Raw genomic sequence first — 14,449 nt, 5'->3', positions numbered from 1 at the left:
CCATCTGGTCTTGATGGGTCTGGTCTGGTCTGGTCTGGTTGCTTGACATCAAACCAGTTTGATGTCAACCTATAGACCAGACCTTACCCATCTGGACTGGTCTATAGCTGGTTTGATGTCAAGCAACCAGAAAACTGTCACCCCAGCCCAACCCTATTAGCCATGCTACAGTAGCAGTGTGGCTCTATCAGTGGCAAAGCCTATCACTTTGATGATCCTCTGACTCAACAGGTGATTTTTAAAATGTGTCAGATGCTTTTGGTTTATGACCCAAGTATTTGAAAAATTAAAAATGTTCATCATAACCTTCTAAACAGGTTAGTGCTAATTAACAAACATTAGCTCTCGACAACAAACTATCAGGATGAACATTAACATTCTGCATTGCTACATGCTAAACATCATCATGCCAACATTGTTGTTGTGAGTGTGTTAGCATGCTGATGTTAGCTGCCTGCATGTCTGCAGCGTCTTAGTCTTGTTCGTAACTTGAAAACTTTTATCACAATAATCCTTATATGGCTTGTAAGTGTGGTGTGAGCTCTCTTTGAAATATGTCAAGTGTTTCCTGAAAAAAAATCCATGCACACATGTCACAAACTCAGACATTTCACAATAATTCTTATATTTACATTGCCTCTTTCTTTGGAATATTAAGTTGAACATTTACAAGTTGTAACTTCATAACCACTAGCCTATATTCCACTTATTATGTGCATATGCTTCTATTTTACTCTGTAACTGTCAAACATTAATTAGCACTTTTTTTCTGTTATGAATTTTTCAACAATTGAATTACCTGAGGGGAAATACAACATAAATATACACAGTTGAAAATATTAAAAATAACATGCAATATATAGAAGAGGTAAGGCAAAGCCAAGACAACACAGTGTGTCAGCACCCTTGTTCAAACCTCCAATCCTTTTCTTACAACATTATATTTTTTATATCATTATCATTATATTTTATTTACTTGACTCAATCAGAATTAGTTGAATCAAATTACTTCCTCTAAAGGCAGGTTAAGTTATTCTTCACTCCAAACACTCTATTTTACTTAAATACTTCGTTTTTACACTGTGTGAATATTTAAGTTCAAGTCTGCGCAAAGCAAATGTCAAAGCAGTCATGGTAAAAACAGACAAATAAACATACACCTGAGGAGAAATACACACACACACACACACACACACACACACACACACACACACACACACACACATCTGTTTGCAGTCTCACCTTCCTTCTTGTAGAAGATTAACTCAGTTTTGAACTCCCTCCTATCATCCAGGGCTCCTTGGATCTGGGCCGTCAACCGGTCACTTGTTTCTGGGCCGTACAGGAAGTGACAAGCACAGCTCTTCTGCATGAGCTCGGCCCGGGCGTAACCAGTGAGCTCGCAGAAACCATCAGAGCAGTAGACGATGGGGTAGAGTGACTGCACCTGGGCGTTTCCCAGAACAAAGTTGCTGTCTGTAGGACAGAAGACAAAAAGAAGAGACTGATCAAAACGACTAAGAATGGCAAACAGCTAAAATAATAAATTCATTTAATTTGAGAATTCAGCTCAGTTCGGAACTTCAGAGTATCCTATTACACCATAATGTTACAGAGACTATTATGGTCCTGCCAAGAGTGAAATTGAAAATTTTCATCTGTACTTAGATGAGCAGTTACACTACCAAGTAAGTCAAGTAAGTTGTTGTGATTCTGCATTCCTCAAACAAAACACACATTTTTTTTTATCAAAATATTCAAAATGATGCACATAAACCAGGGAGCTGCCGGTTTCTAGGATGAGGAAGCCCAGCAAATCAGTAACAGTACACAGCAAAAGCAGAAGAGTTAAATTTCTGGTGTTGGCAAAATTTAGTTAGGAGTAGAGTTAATTAAACTCTTAACAGAGTCAAATATTTTAAGTTTTACTCTCTGGGGACAAATAGTTGGTGTTAGTATGGAGTGTCAGAACGGAGTGTTTGTGAATTAACTCTGTAAGTGTCAGTGAATGACATTTTACTCTCTTATTTTAAACGATGAACTCCGTACATGGAAATGACTCCTCAGGTGTTAACTCATCAACCCCGCCCCCTCATGCATGCTTCGGTAGTAGACTACTAACGTAGTCTTTCATTCTGGGAGCTGCAGATTGAACTTTTCTCCAGCTGAGATGATGTTGTTTGGTAAGTAAATGTGATGAATATGTGTATAACCTTATGTTTAACGTTAATGTGCCTCATTAACTCGCACTCTGTATGCTTTGTGAAGACTAAGTACAGCGCTGTACGCGCACGCCAAGCTAACGCTAACGATTTACTCAGCTATCCGAAATTTAGTTAATGCTAATTCATGCACAATTTCACAGTCAATGTAAATATTGCCGCTAACCATTTCACAGATATTTTATTAAGATTAGTGGGCATTAGCTGCAAATTTGATGTGTGTTAGCGTTAGCTAAACCGTGTTAATTTAGCCTGCCCAGTACCTGTCTAAATAAACGAAAAGCAAGAGTTTCCACCAGCCCGCGACAAAATTGAGATGCTATGGGTTCATATAAGCTTTATTTTAAGGGGAAATACAGGACATTGGCAAAGCTGGCATAGACTAGTGTCGCTAGCAAGACGATGAACAGTTAGCGCTATGTGTTGCCGCCCGCCGGTTCAAGTTAGCTCCTGTACTGCAGCTACACTGCTCTCCTGTGTTTGTTGTACTACACAAAGTATTATATGCATTCTGTACCAGATAGTAAACATCGCCAGTGTATGACTGCTGACGTAAAACAACTTCTAGTCTCCTGCTGTTGTCTCAAGTTGAAATCTCAGGGGTCACGTTTTGTTGTAGCTACAGCATTCTATCACGTTTTTTGTCATAAATGCGGTGTTGCAATATATATATTATGATTTATACAGAAAATGCTGGCAAAGGTGCAATACGGAGGAGTCCAGAAGTACATCAAAGTTCCACAGAGAAATGAAAACTGTGATTACCTCCAATTTCTTCATGAGGGTTTGTATACACTGATACACCAAATTATCAGCATAAATATTGTAAATATTTGAACTGTGCTAAACAATTTCTTTCTGTGTTTTTGTCTTCAATAACAAATTAACAAAGGAGAAAAATGGGATGTTGTATCACATGTGCTAAGGTTTTATTTGGCTTTTTTTCCTTCCAGTAACAGAAAAATTTAGTCTGCAAGCCAGTGGCTTGAGTACAGATGAGCTCGTCTTAACTGATGAAGCGGGCACTGAAGTCGATGCAGACATATTTGATGAGCTGGTTAAGTCTGGTGTCCTGAACTTCAAAGTTATAAGCGGCCGGTGTCCAGTAGCAGGTAAAGATACTAAAGGCATATGTGTATTAGCTAATGTGCTATGCATAACTATTACTATTGGTACATGGCTGATATTCCAGGGCTGGTGTATTTTTCCATAATTTTGAGTCATTAAGATATATTAATATTAATTTTATGAGAATTACTTTTAGATGTTTTTACTAAAGATGCTTATAAATGATTTAATTTGTCATGTTTATTTGTATTCAGCTTTCACTGATTAGTATGTTGTGGTATTTTTTATTTCTCTGTGGACCATTTTGAAGATCTGGACATTCAGATAGTAGCAGATGAATTGTCTTCATCAGTATTGCCTGACCCTTCAGCATCACCTGCTTCTTCAGTTTCGTCTGATTCAACCGTTATCCTAACATCCACAAGAAAGAGGGACTTGAATGAACTGGATCGTGATGAAGCAAGCCAGGTGAACCTTAAAAGCTTTCACAGATGTGTTAGATTTTTAAAATTGCTCAATACTGGTTACTGATCTTGATATTAAATTTAATTAAACAAATGTGATTGCTTCATCTGCCTAAAAAAAGTTGCATGGAAAGTCTTTAGTTACAAGTCTTATGCACTATTTTTCTGCCCACTAAAACTCAAACTAAATGCTAAAACTTTCTGGATAGGTATTATTTGGATAAAATTGCTTTTGTATTTCTCCAGATGGTTGAAAGTGTGCTAAGGTCCAATGCAAAGGGTGAAGAAATTTTTAAAGAGTACGCCAAAACTAAATCACTGTCAGATGCAGTGCGTAGATGCATGGTGAACATTCTGGTTGCAGACATGATTCAGTCACATGGGTAAGAATTTCTGGTCTCTTAATTTTAATCTGAAATTATACTTTGGGCACAGATGTTAATGTTTTGTTGTTGTGTTTTTAAAGAAGGATTCCACCAACTAGTGTGCGGACTAGCTATGCCCTTGGAATTGTGACTCTTTTTCCATACCTGCAGGATCCATACTCTAAAAATGGATATGTGAGTTCCAAATGCCTACATAAAGTCCAAAACTCTATTTTCATGATTTGGCTAGATTTCTCTATCAATTTAACCTTTTTGGGTGCTTGTGTACATGTCTATTTATGTTTAAACAGGAACATTACTATGATCCAGTGGCCAATACTGGCTATCTTGCCTGGAGGCTGAAGACTGTTCAACGCAACACCAACGATGGTTTTCACAGAAGTTCCAGGCCTAATTTTAAGGATAGCCCAACAGCTCAAAGAGAATCTCTGTTAACTGGTGAACAGCTCTTTGGTGAGGAGTGCAGAGAGGCACTGTCTGTCATCAGACACTCAACAGATAATTGTGTCATTAAAGAGAAAATGAGAGCAACATTTGAGTACAGACAGAAGGTGGTTCATGACAAGGATGCAGCATCTTCGATCTTGGATGTATTCCCTCGTTTCCTTGACATTCCCGGACTGGTGAGGACATTCTGATTTTTAATAGTATGTCAAGAGTTTGAATCGAGGCAACTGGATTCAGAAAAAAATCCATGAATCCAGTTGCCTCGATTTAAACTCTTGGACATAACATGACCTGGATGAATGACTGCATCCAGAGACATTTTTAGTAGTAGTTCAAATATTTGCTGCTCCTCTCCAAGTTAAAGTAATTAACCTGTACATGGGCATTGTGTCTCTGCTTAAAGATTGAACAGGATTTTTCCCTCATGTTTGGCAATGAAGTATCTGGACGGTTTCTTGCAAAATGGTCTTCATATTTCAAGAACAAAGTCATCACAGAATGCCAGAATCTTCCTTCAAATCTTTATGTTGAGGAGCTGCTGACAGCCTTTGACCCTTTGACTGAGAATAAATCTGGTAAGTGTGGTTTGTTTTGGTTTGTTTTCTCTCCAGTTGCCACTTGAGTTTTTGTTCTCTTTTAATACACATTTTGTTTCTAAGGATGGGATGGTGGTATGTCAGCTATCCTGTTGCTGTTACATCTCCTGCCCCCTACATCAAGAGGCCAGAAAAAAATGGCTAAGATGAGCTCAGCGCAAGCAGCAAACCACCTTTTAAGATTTGTTAAGGTATTTATGGTTTGGTTTCTGTATTCACTGAACAACAAAGAAAATACAAAGTTTGAGTTTATTTATATAATTTTAAAGTTAAAAAATATACCACATCTGTTGACTATGTTTAATGTGCCATTCCAACTCCAGGAAGGAGCCAGCATCACTACTTTTCTTGAGAAAGTGGATCAAAGACAGCCCTTCCTCCTTTGCATTGGTCAAGAAAAGAAGACAATCCAAAGGTTCTTCATCATTGTGGACCAGAAGGCAATCCCATGCAAGGCTCAGACATCAGTGGCTGCTTTTGATGAGCTATTCAAAGCTCACTTCGTCTTCAGTCTCTCCTATGATGAAGCTCTCTGCAGTTTCTACACATTCATTCAAACAACCGTGTACAACATTGACGTTGGAAATGCAAAAGAAACCCCACGGGTCAAGGAACTTAGAGCAAGACTACTGCGAGAGCGCTGATGTGCCATCTGTTTTGACAGGTCAGAAAACAGTTAAAACATTCAAGTATGTTCACATGTTTTGTTTGTAAAGTGCACCACAAAAATTGTTCAGTTCTCTGTCAGCATTTAAAATTTCAGCATGGTTTATATCCTGCCAAGACCTTGCGTTTAAAATGCGGAGAGCAAGGATGTACATCATCTTTTTGTACATACAGTGGCTTCAGAAAGCACGTTAACAATGCTCATAGGCAATTCCATGATTAACAAGTTGATATTAATCAAGACACAGCATCACAAAAACAATTTGAGATAGAAATTTCCAGTGACCAGCCAACAACTTCTCATTCCATGTTGCGGGCCCCACCTGTGTCCTCCCACAAGGTGGTTGATAAAAGTGACATCTCATCAATGTGTGGGTCAATTGTTGCACATTTACAAGCTTCTGGTCTTTCTGAAAGCACTGTACAAACAATAGTTTGTTCAATGGAGGAAGTTATTTGTGATGTTCAGAGCCAAGAGATTTGAATTTGGCCCTATAAAAATGAAAACACTTGATGGCTTAGAAGGTGGAGAAGGGTTGAGTCAGTTATTACATATGGACACATCTTCAGATGTTTCAACCACCAACTGGGTGAAAAATTATGGAACTGAGTATCATGTAGATTTGTTCATTTGCACTGGCACATCAAGTGACCTACCGGTTTTCAAAAAGATCTGCAACATTGTAATATATGAACAGCATGCTTTTGTAATAGGTTGTGCTGTTAATACAATGTATTTTGATGACCACTTTCATGCATTTTGTGTAGAGGAGAAAAATAATGAACATGATGTCATCTGTGTTGATAAGTTGACTTATTTTAGACCCTTTGATAAACAATACTCTAATGACAGTGAGGTAGCATACATTGTTCCATACTGTTACATGTTTTAAAAGTATATTTTAAAAAGTTAATGTGGTGCAGAGTTTTAAAAATAAATGTTTTAACGTTAACCTGTCCTCTTTTTTTTAATCATAGTTTAGTTGACATGTATCAGATAAAAAAAGTATATTTACACCATACAGTGTAAATTAGATTCAACACTTGTAGTAGTAAACAAACAACACTGAGAAAGTTAATGTCTAACACTATACACTAGAGTTGAGAAAAACTAACACTGGTTAATGCTGGAAAGTGTTGGATTTTGACTCTATGAATAGTGAATAGTAACTCGTTTAGAGTGTTAAGATACCAACACTTCAAAAAGAGTAAAATTAACTCTTTGTGGTGTGGACCCATATAGACACTTTAAAAGTGTTGGAATTAACTCTGATAGAGTTGATTTGGGTATGCTGATTTTGCTGTGTAAAATCGATGCGTGTAATGAACACTGTCAGCAGTCATCACAGAACCTTCAGAGGTTTGATTAATTCATGCAGCCAATGGCACACATGCCCTCCATCAAGTAACAATCTTGGTAACAACTTCGCTTGATCCGTGATCAGCGCAAGAGTGGTGTGTCCCTGTGTGTGTGTTTTTTGTTTGCGTCTGTATGAGAGATGGAGAGAGAGAGCGTAAATACCAAGTGGAAATCCTTGCATATCATATTCAGTGCATATTCATGTAATGGCCTCAGGCATGTGGATGGGTGAAGACTCTGAAGCAGACTATTTATTACGTGGCGCTCAGGCATTCTCATTGATCCATCAATTCTAAGGGCCCTTGAGACCCCTCGAATAAATATTTTATGGCCTTACGCTGATATATGAGGCGGTGTGTGTGTGTGTGCATGTGTGCATTTGTGTGTGTTTCATTGCTCTATTATGCTTGGAGAGACATTTTAAAATAAAGTGTAAATAAATAAATAAAGAAACAAGAAATTGTCATTATTGACAACAGTTGCACACCAGTGTATAATATGCCTCAGATCACCAGTCAGTGAAAATAAACAATCCATCTCGTAAGCTAATTACTCTGTGTCTGACACATGCATACTTCCTTCCCTCCTGCTCTCTCTTCCAAATAGGACAAGTGAAGGCCACCTTCCTTAGAGCCCCTGTTGGTTGTCATGCTTCCTCTGTATTCATTCTGTGGGAATGAACCCTTATGTCATCCATTGCACTGAGCTGGTAGTACTTCCAGGCATAAGACATGAGACTCCAGAGGACTTTGAGAAGCAACTAGCAGTAATAACATGACAACAACAACAATAGCAACAAAGATAATTGCTCTGTACCCAAAATAAAAAACACACACATGCTACATACTTTGTCTTCAGCAATTTTGCCTGTGGCAGCTGGCATACATTTCAAAAGTTTTATTATACTTTCATGTGAATGTTTTGTTTTCTGACTAATCAATTATTAACGAATAGGGCTGACATGATTCAGTGTTTTTCTTACCATAAATAAACTCCATGAAATGACCAAATTTAACAACACATCAGTCAAACTCTCAATACTGTCTGACTTTCCTGCTCAGCTTGTGGCGCTCAGTCATTTAACTATTATGTAGGCAAGTTCGACCAGTCCAGGGTGAACCCCGCCTCTCGCCCGTAGTCAGCTGGGATAGGCTCCAGCTCCCCCGCGACCCTGAGCTGAGCCGGGTGTACCCCGCCTCTCGCCCGTAGTCAGCTGGGATAGGCTCCAGTCCCCCCCCCCCCACACACACATTTAAGTTAATCCATAATATTACAACATATTTTATTTGGTGATTATTTTTGTATTATTAAACAAACGTACCTTGAAAGACGTGTAAATGTAATGCATTCTTCTTCTTCTTATTATTATTATTATTATTGTTGTTTTTATTGTTGTTGTTGTTGTGAAATCTGCAAAGTAACTGGTAACTAAAGATAAACTAAATGGAAATACTTAAATAAAATGCAAGTAAAGTAATAGTAGTAAATGTACTTAGTTACTTTCCACCACTGGCATAATAAATATACAATATCAACACAGACTTTCAAAATAAAATTTAAAACTGTATGACTGTATTGACACATTATAAGCGAGGCAAGATTATCATTTATACCCATGGAGTTAATGACATTGCAGGAATACAAGAAACAGTTAAAATAAGTTTAAAAACTAATGAGACTTTTTACACATGATACTTTCACATAAACTGTGATGGCTTGAACAAATACAAGTGAAAAGTGTAAAGCTCCTTGAACATTAAAGCTCCTTGAAGTGAAGACAGGTTTCTAAAATGATCAAATAGTCATTGTTATCTCTTTTTCAGGCTTCTAAGTCTTAGTTTCTGTTGCCAGGATACAGTTTTCATGTTCTTTACTTAATAAATGACCTGATCCGTGTCCATGTCTTCTTCTCTGCCCTACTGTCACCATCACTTAAGTGTTACTCATCATCTCCTTGAGTAACACTTGAATTTGTTCAACAGAGAATCAACTCCATCTTCTCTGATTGTTCTTGTCGGTTCCTGCTCAGTCCTGCTCTGCTGCTTTCTCTCTGTCTCATTCCTCCTTTTCTGTGTCTGTTCCAAAGTCAGAGTTGGTTTTAATGAATGTCTTGCTGCTTGCCTTCTGCAGTTATGTTACTTTCTGTAAGGTCAAATGGATCTGTACGCAATTTGAATTACAAATGAGAAGTGCTGGATCTGACCTTGTGTGGAAGAATAGCTACAGTGTGTGTGTGTACGTTCTCTGTGCGATTAAAAGATTGATTATTTGATTGATATGAACTTATCTTACTGCAAACTAATCGCTGTTGTTTAGTTTCTTTTTTATTTTTTTTTTGCTCAAACGTATGTCGGATAACTGAATTCATATCTCTGTTTGTCACTGTAAAATGTTTTTATTTTGAGTTGGCGATACAGCATGTTTTAAAATGAGCATGTCATTTAGATTAGTGAGGAATAACCACCTGTGTACTGTATGTCTCTAGATCTCATATAGTTCTCTACTGTGGGGAAAAGTGGGAATTAGCATATTTCATGGAAACTGTGATACCACAGCAACAAAGACCTAATCCATTAGTTGAACACTACTTTCACCAACTGTCAGCTTTCTTAATGTAGCTGAGGACCTGTTGTTGAATTTTATCTTATCTTATCTTTTATCTTTTCTTTGTTCTGGTTTTCATTTGTGGTTCAGTAAGTCAGAACTGGAGTGGATTTCTGGAATTACACATGCTAAACCAAACATGTGAAAAGAAAAGGTGCTTGCAGAGAAAATAAAATACATTATTGGCCTCAGTCTCTGCGAGGTGCACAGTCTTCCTTTGCACTGTGTAATAACATCCACGAAAAAGGAATCACGATTTATTGTTTTGCCATTGTTTTCATTGGCTTTATACTTCATATACTTCATACTTACATCCCCTTACATACTCATTTTACATTTCATTTGCCTTCTCTGCAAACACTGTCTTTATTGTGACACCCATAAAGGTGCAGACTTGACCCTCAGTGCTAACCACTGCACCACCACGCTGCCCAGTGTTAATAATCACTGCCCAGTGGTTATAAATATATAGTGTATATTCATATGAAAAGGATATACCATAAATAATACATTTTACAACTTTTAAAACTATTTTTCATATGGATTATATAATAAATGTATTTGTGCTTGTGCAGTTTATATGCAGTATATGTCATGTACAATGTGTGCTGTAACAAGTACTGAAACAAAAAGCTGCGTGTACCTTTTGCCATGGGCACCACCTAACCCAGACAGATGACAAAACTACAGCATGACTGGACATTATGTGCCGCAAAGTCTCCAGTCTCATCAACTTGTCAGCAGAGTGATCCACCTCTCACTCTGGGCAACATCTGACAAGCCACCTGAGCAACACCATAAATGTCATTCTGTCAAAAGATGTCCCTGGTGGAGCCTATTGCTTAGCGCAGCACCAACAGCCTCTTACTGTATGGCTTCATGTAACATGGTCATGTTTCCAGCAACTGCTGAGCCCTGTTGCAGTTCTTTTGAATAGAGTAAAGGATTTTTAGTCCATTTTCTTACCCAACTGACATCTTTAGCCCTAAAGATATAAATGGTAGTGGTTTTTGCATTCATGCAAACACTCAGGCTCACACATCAGTGGTAATTTGGGGTTCAGTGTCTCGGCCAAGGACACTTTAACAGGTGGACAGGAGTAGGTGGGGATTGAAACACAAACCCTGTGATCAGTGGAGGATCAGCTCGACCTCCTGAGCCACAGCCTCCTCATGCAAAGTAACTGGTGATAATAATACATAATACATACACACAATCACTGGGGGCAGAAAATCACTTTTAGCAGCTGTTCTGTCAGAAATACAATAGAATAATACAAGCAAATCATGCTTTCCTTATTATTCACTGTAGTTGTACTAATACACCTTTCCTCTTCTTGGGATTGGCTATTCTTCTCCTATGGATTATGTCATATATGACAAAGTATATGTGCATGCTCACAAATTGCATGCCAATTACTGCACTTGGCTCCTGAGTTATGCAGTATGTGCATGTGCTGTTCCCTGTGTTCATATGTGTGCTGAGTCCAACATGGGAATGTTGGTCTAGCCTACTGTTTAGAGAGGTAACTAATGAATAATAATACATTTAACAGCTGTAGCAGAATAAATACTGGCCACAAATAGTGTCATCATAAGGTTTGATATAATTAAAATCAGGTTCTAATGTTAGTTAATGTCAGTAGGGGAGAATAGCCAGGACCAGTGTCAAATGCTGCATTTATAATCAAAGCTACCCATAAAATGGCAAATATTAAATTTTGTGAAAATAAAGTATGTCCTCTCTGTACTACCTCACTATAGTACTACCCCCAGAACAATATTCAATCACCAAGACAAATTCCTAGTAATGTGAAACCTCTTCACTTACATGGCAATAAAGACGATTCTGATTCTGATTCTGATGTCCTATACAAGACAATATTATACTCAAGTGCTAACTAAAACATCACACGAGACCCTAAAATATACATAGAACAAATTATATAAATTAGCGATTGAAAGTCAAGAAGAACCAGTTGTTCTCAGTTTAAGTAACAGTGGAGTCAAGGATCTTGACTCAAAAACTAGAGCAATGCAGTTTGTGTTCCTTGGTGGAATATTTATATATTTAAAGTTTTATTTATATACTGTATCATCTCTCTCCCTCTCTGTGTGTGTGTGTGTGACAGAGAGAGAGAGTGTGATGGGATTAAAAGTTCCCCCTCCAGCAAAAGTTTAACCATGCAGCTCTTCTTGGGTATACTCTCACTACCACATCATAAATTGCCCTGTGGCACTCACTCTGGAAACTGGATCTCCTGCACATCAAAGACCACATCCCAGCCAGCCTGAATCTCCACCAATCTGCCAATAGATCCACAGAGGATGCATCCCTACTGCCATCCACACAGCCCCCAAACACCTCGGAAAGAACAAACACTCCATCAGGATGATGTTTTTTGGTATGTATTCAGCACAGTTACCCACTTGTAACTAAATAGCATAACTCAGCATTCTGGGCTTGTATACAACTACTTGCAAATAGACATTAGACATCACCAATACAGCCTGAACTGTTAGGACTGGCAGGTACACCTTTGCTATGACTCCTCCATCACAGGGCTCTGTGTTTAGCATCCCTTTGTTCACCCTGTATGCTTATGACTGTACCCAGAGATGGACAGAGCTCAAATTTTAAAGTGGGTTTGACAACATCAGGCACACTTCATATCAGGAGAAAGTAAGCAGCACAGCATCATCCAAATTTATCCTGCTGTTCTGGGTAACTGAACCAACAACCTAGTCAAAGCTCCCTTCTCAAACCACGCCACCATTTTGCCCCTGGTCTCCGTCCTGGCATTTAACAATTGGTCATTCAGCTCTTGTTCTTGTATGTTTTTTTTTTTTTTTGGGAATTTATCATGTTTATGAACACTATGAAATGTTAATATCAAACCTCACAAATTACATTCACCGATCAAAATGTACACCCAACATAATGAATGACCAAAACACAACAACAACAACACAATATCAGTATCAAAATCCCACCAAAAGTCCACAAAACAAACAAAAAAAAAAATTCAACTCAACATTGCACTTCTTTGAAACTTTTTTTTTTAAGTTCAGGTAAATCATGTTTCCCAAAGGAAAAAAAAGAAAGAAAAGAAAATTAAGCCTAATTCAGTTTGTGAATGTAAATAGACAGAACGTGGTGATAAACAACTGAGCAGATTGGATATGGAGCAGATGAATAAATGGTTTGCAAGGGATTAAACAACCTTGCTGTGTATTTACTGCCCAACTGAGCATGCTGCTGTGGCCATCACTCTCTTCTGACAGATAAAATGGAGGGAAGTTAAATTTTGGCACGTACTGGGAACGAAATACTATACTGGGAAAATGGGTGTTTCAGGTGTGTATACAGGTGGTGGAATATACTAATATTCAGACCTCTCTAAATGGGCCTCACCACAGTTTTGGTGAGAGCTGTTACTGTGGCAAACCAATGGATTATTATTATTATTGTTGTTATTGTTGTTGTTGTTGTCCACAGCCCATGTTAACAACTAGTTCTTGCACAATTACAAGATGCAGTTGGTGACGAATGAACATCCCTCATAACACGAGTGTTTTGTCAGGAGGGTGGCAGGATATGATAGCTCACAAAGCATAAACCTGCCACAACTGGCTTCTCGACTGCGAGAACTGTCAGAGTTAATGACTGCAAAATATTTTTTCTCTCTCATTCTTTTTTTGTTCTTCTGTGTCATTTTAATGACTATGTTGCAGCCCCACAGCAAAGGGGAAAAACAAATCCTTCAGCATCAAAACTCCTGTTTATCACTGTATTGCATATTGTGCTGTCTTATTGGGATTTTTTAAAAAACATCTATTATGGTCAAAATTTGACCCTAATATTTTCTAGTGTCACAGTCTTATCTCAGAGGCAGATCTGATAAGATGTTTATTTGGAAAGATCTTTCAAAATACAGCAAAGAAGCGTGAAAGATAAGTTGGCCATGACTTCCAATGCGTTTCTGCCTGAGGCCTCGCTTTTAGCCTCCTTCACACACCCACAAAACATTATATCACATGGACAGACTGTAATCCAAATTCAACAGAAAATATTTCAGTTTCATCTCAGTGCTCTAACGCTCTCCCTCACTCTCTGCTCTGGAGCTCTGTTGCTCTAATTCTTTATTCTTTCAGGGCATTTAGCAGCCTATATTAGTTATGGACACTATGAACTGTTAATATTTGCTAAATGAATTATTTATTCCAGAGAGTTTTTGTTGTGTGCCTAGACAGTGTGTGTTTGTGCTGAAGTAGGAATAGAGATGGATAGGCAAGGGATCTATCCTGCAAACATGCCTGAAGGCAAAGCAGCTGTACAGCCTTGATGAATAATCTAACACACTGATCTGAAAACAACTTGAGACGATTACATGATTGGACAGTGTGTGTGTGTGTGTTTATGTGAATGAGAGGAGTAGACATGTGAGGGGGTTGCTGATGATGCTTGTATTGATTGTTGAGCTACTCTGTTATTGGATTACCAGGGCTTGCCAACCAAGTTGTGATTGAATAATTCTTCCACCCCCCTAACTTGTGATTTGATTACACACCATCTGGAAGATGAGACAGAAAATTCATATGTAAAGAAACAAATCAACATGGTTTACAAGCTTACA

General features: G+C 38.1%; 2 protein-coding genes across 4 annotated transcripts in view; one reads left to right on the top strand and one right to left on the bottom strand.

Moving 5' to 3' along the window:
• kcnh3 (potassium voltage-gated channel, subfamily H (eag-related), member 3) overlaps positions 1 to 14,449 on the bottom strand; it is a 125,276-nt gene that overhangs the window by 46,526 nt on the left and 64,301 nt on the right. The window contains exon 2 of the mRNA XM_046404170.1: positions 1,243 to 1,476. Within this exon, the coding sequence (XP_046260126.1) occupies positions 1,243 to 1,476 (234 nt within the window). The remainder of the gene's footprint in view (positions 1 to 1,242; positions 1,477 to 14,449) is intronic.
• LOC124067095 lies at positions 2,103 to 6,802 on the top strand. Of its 3 annotated transcripts, XM_046404173.1 has the most exons (11): positions 2,103 to 2,183; positions 2,910 to 3,006; positions 3,176 to 3,334; positions 3,601 to 3,652; positions 3,686 to 3,758; positions 4,001 to 4,137; positions 4,221 to 4,314; positions 4,431 to 4,763; positions 4,991 to 5,162; positions 5,247 to 5,374; positions 5,507 to 6,802. In XM_046404173.1, exons 2-11 carry the CDS (start codon positions 2,913 to 2,915, stop codon positions 5,825 to 5,827), a joined length of 1,563 nt encoding a protein of 520 aa, XP_046260129.1. In that variant the 5' UTR covers positions 2,103 to 2,183; positions 2,910 to 2,912; the 3' UTR covers positions 5,828 to 6,802. The 3 variants fall into 3 exon arrangements, with proteins under 3 accessions (XP_046260129.1, XP_046260128.1, XP_046260127.1); XM_046404172.1 differs by having other exon boundaries at positions 3,601 to 3,758; positions 4,224 to 4,314; XM_046404171.1 differs by having other exon boundaries at positions 3,601 to 3,758.

Source organism: Scatophagus argus, chromosome 11 (genome assembly GCF_020382885.2).
Source record: "Scatophagus argus isolate fScaArg1 chromosome 11, fScaArg1.pri, whole genome shotgun sequence".
In the NCBI taxonomy this organism is placed as follows: Eukaryota; Metazoa; Chordata; class Actinopteri; family Scatophagidae; genus Scatophagus; species Scatophagus argus.
This window is presented reverse-complemented; position numbering and strand designations above follow the sequence as displayed.

Excerpts from the sequence above, each read along its gene's own strand:
- LOC124067095 (XM_046404171.1), top strand. The coding sequence starts at position 2,913 with ATGCTGGCAAAGGTGCAATACGGAGGAGTCCAGAAGTACATCAAAGTT. Across the intron at positions 3,335-3,600 it reads CGGCCGGTGTCCAGTAGCAG|ATCTGGACATTCAGATAGTA; the intron begins GTAAAGATACTA and ends ACCATTTTGAAG. Across the intron at positions 4,315-4,430 it reads CATACTCTAAAAATGGATAT|GAACATTACTATGATCCAGT; the intron begins GTGAGTTCCAAA and ends ATGTTTAAACAG.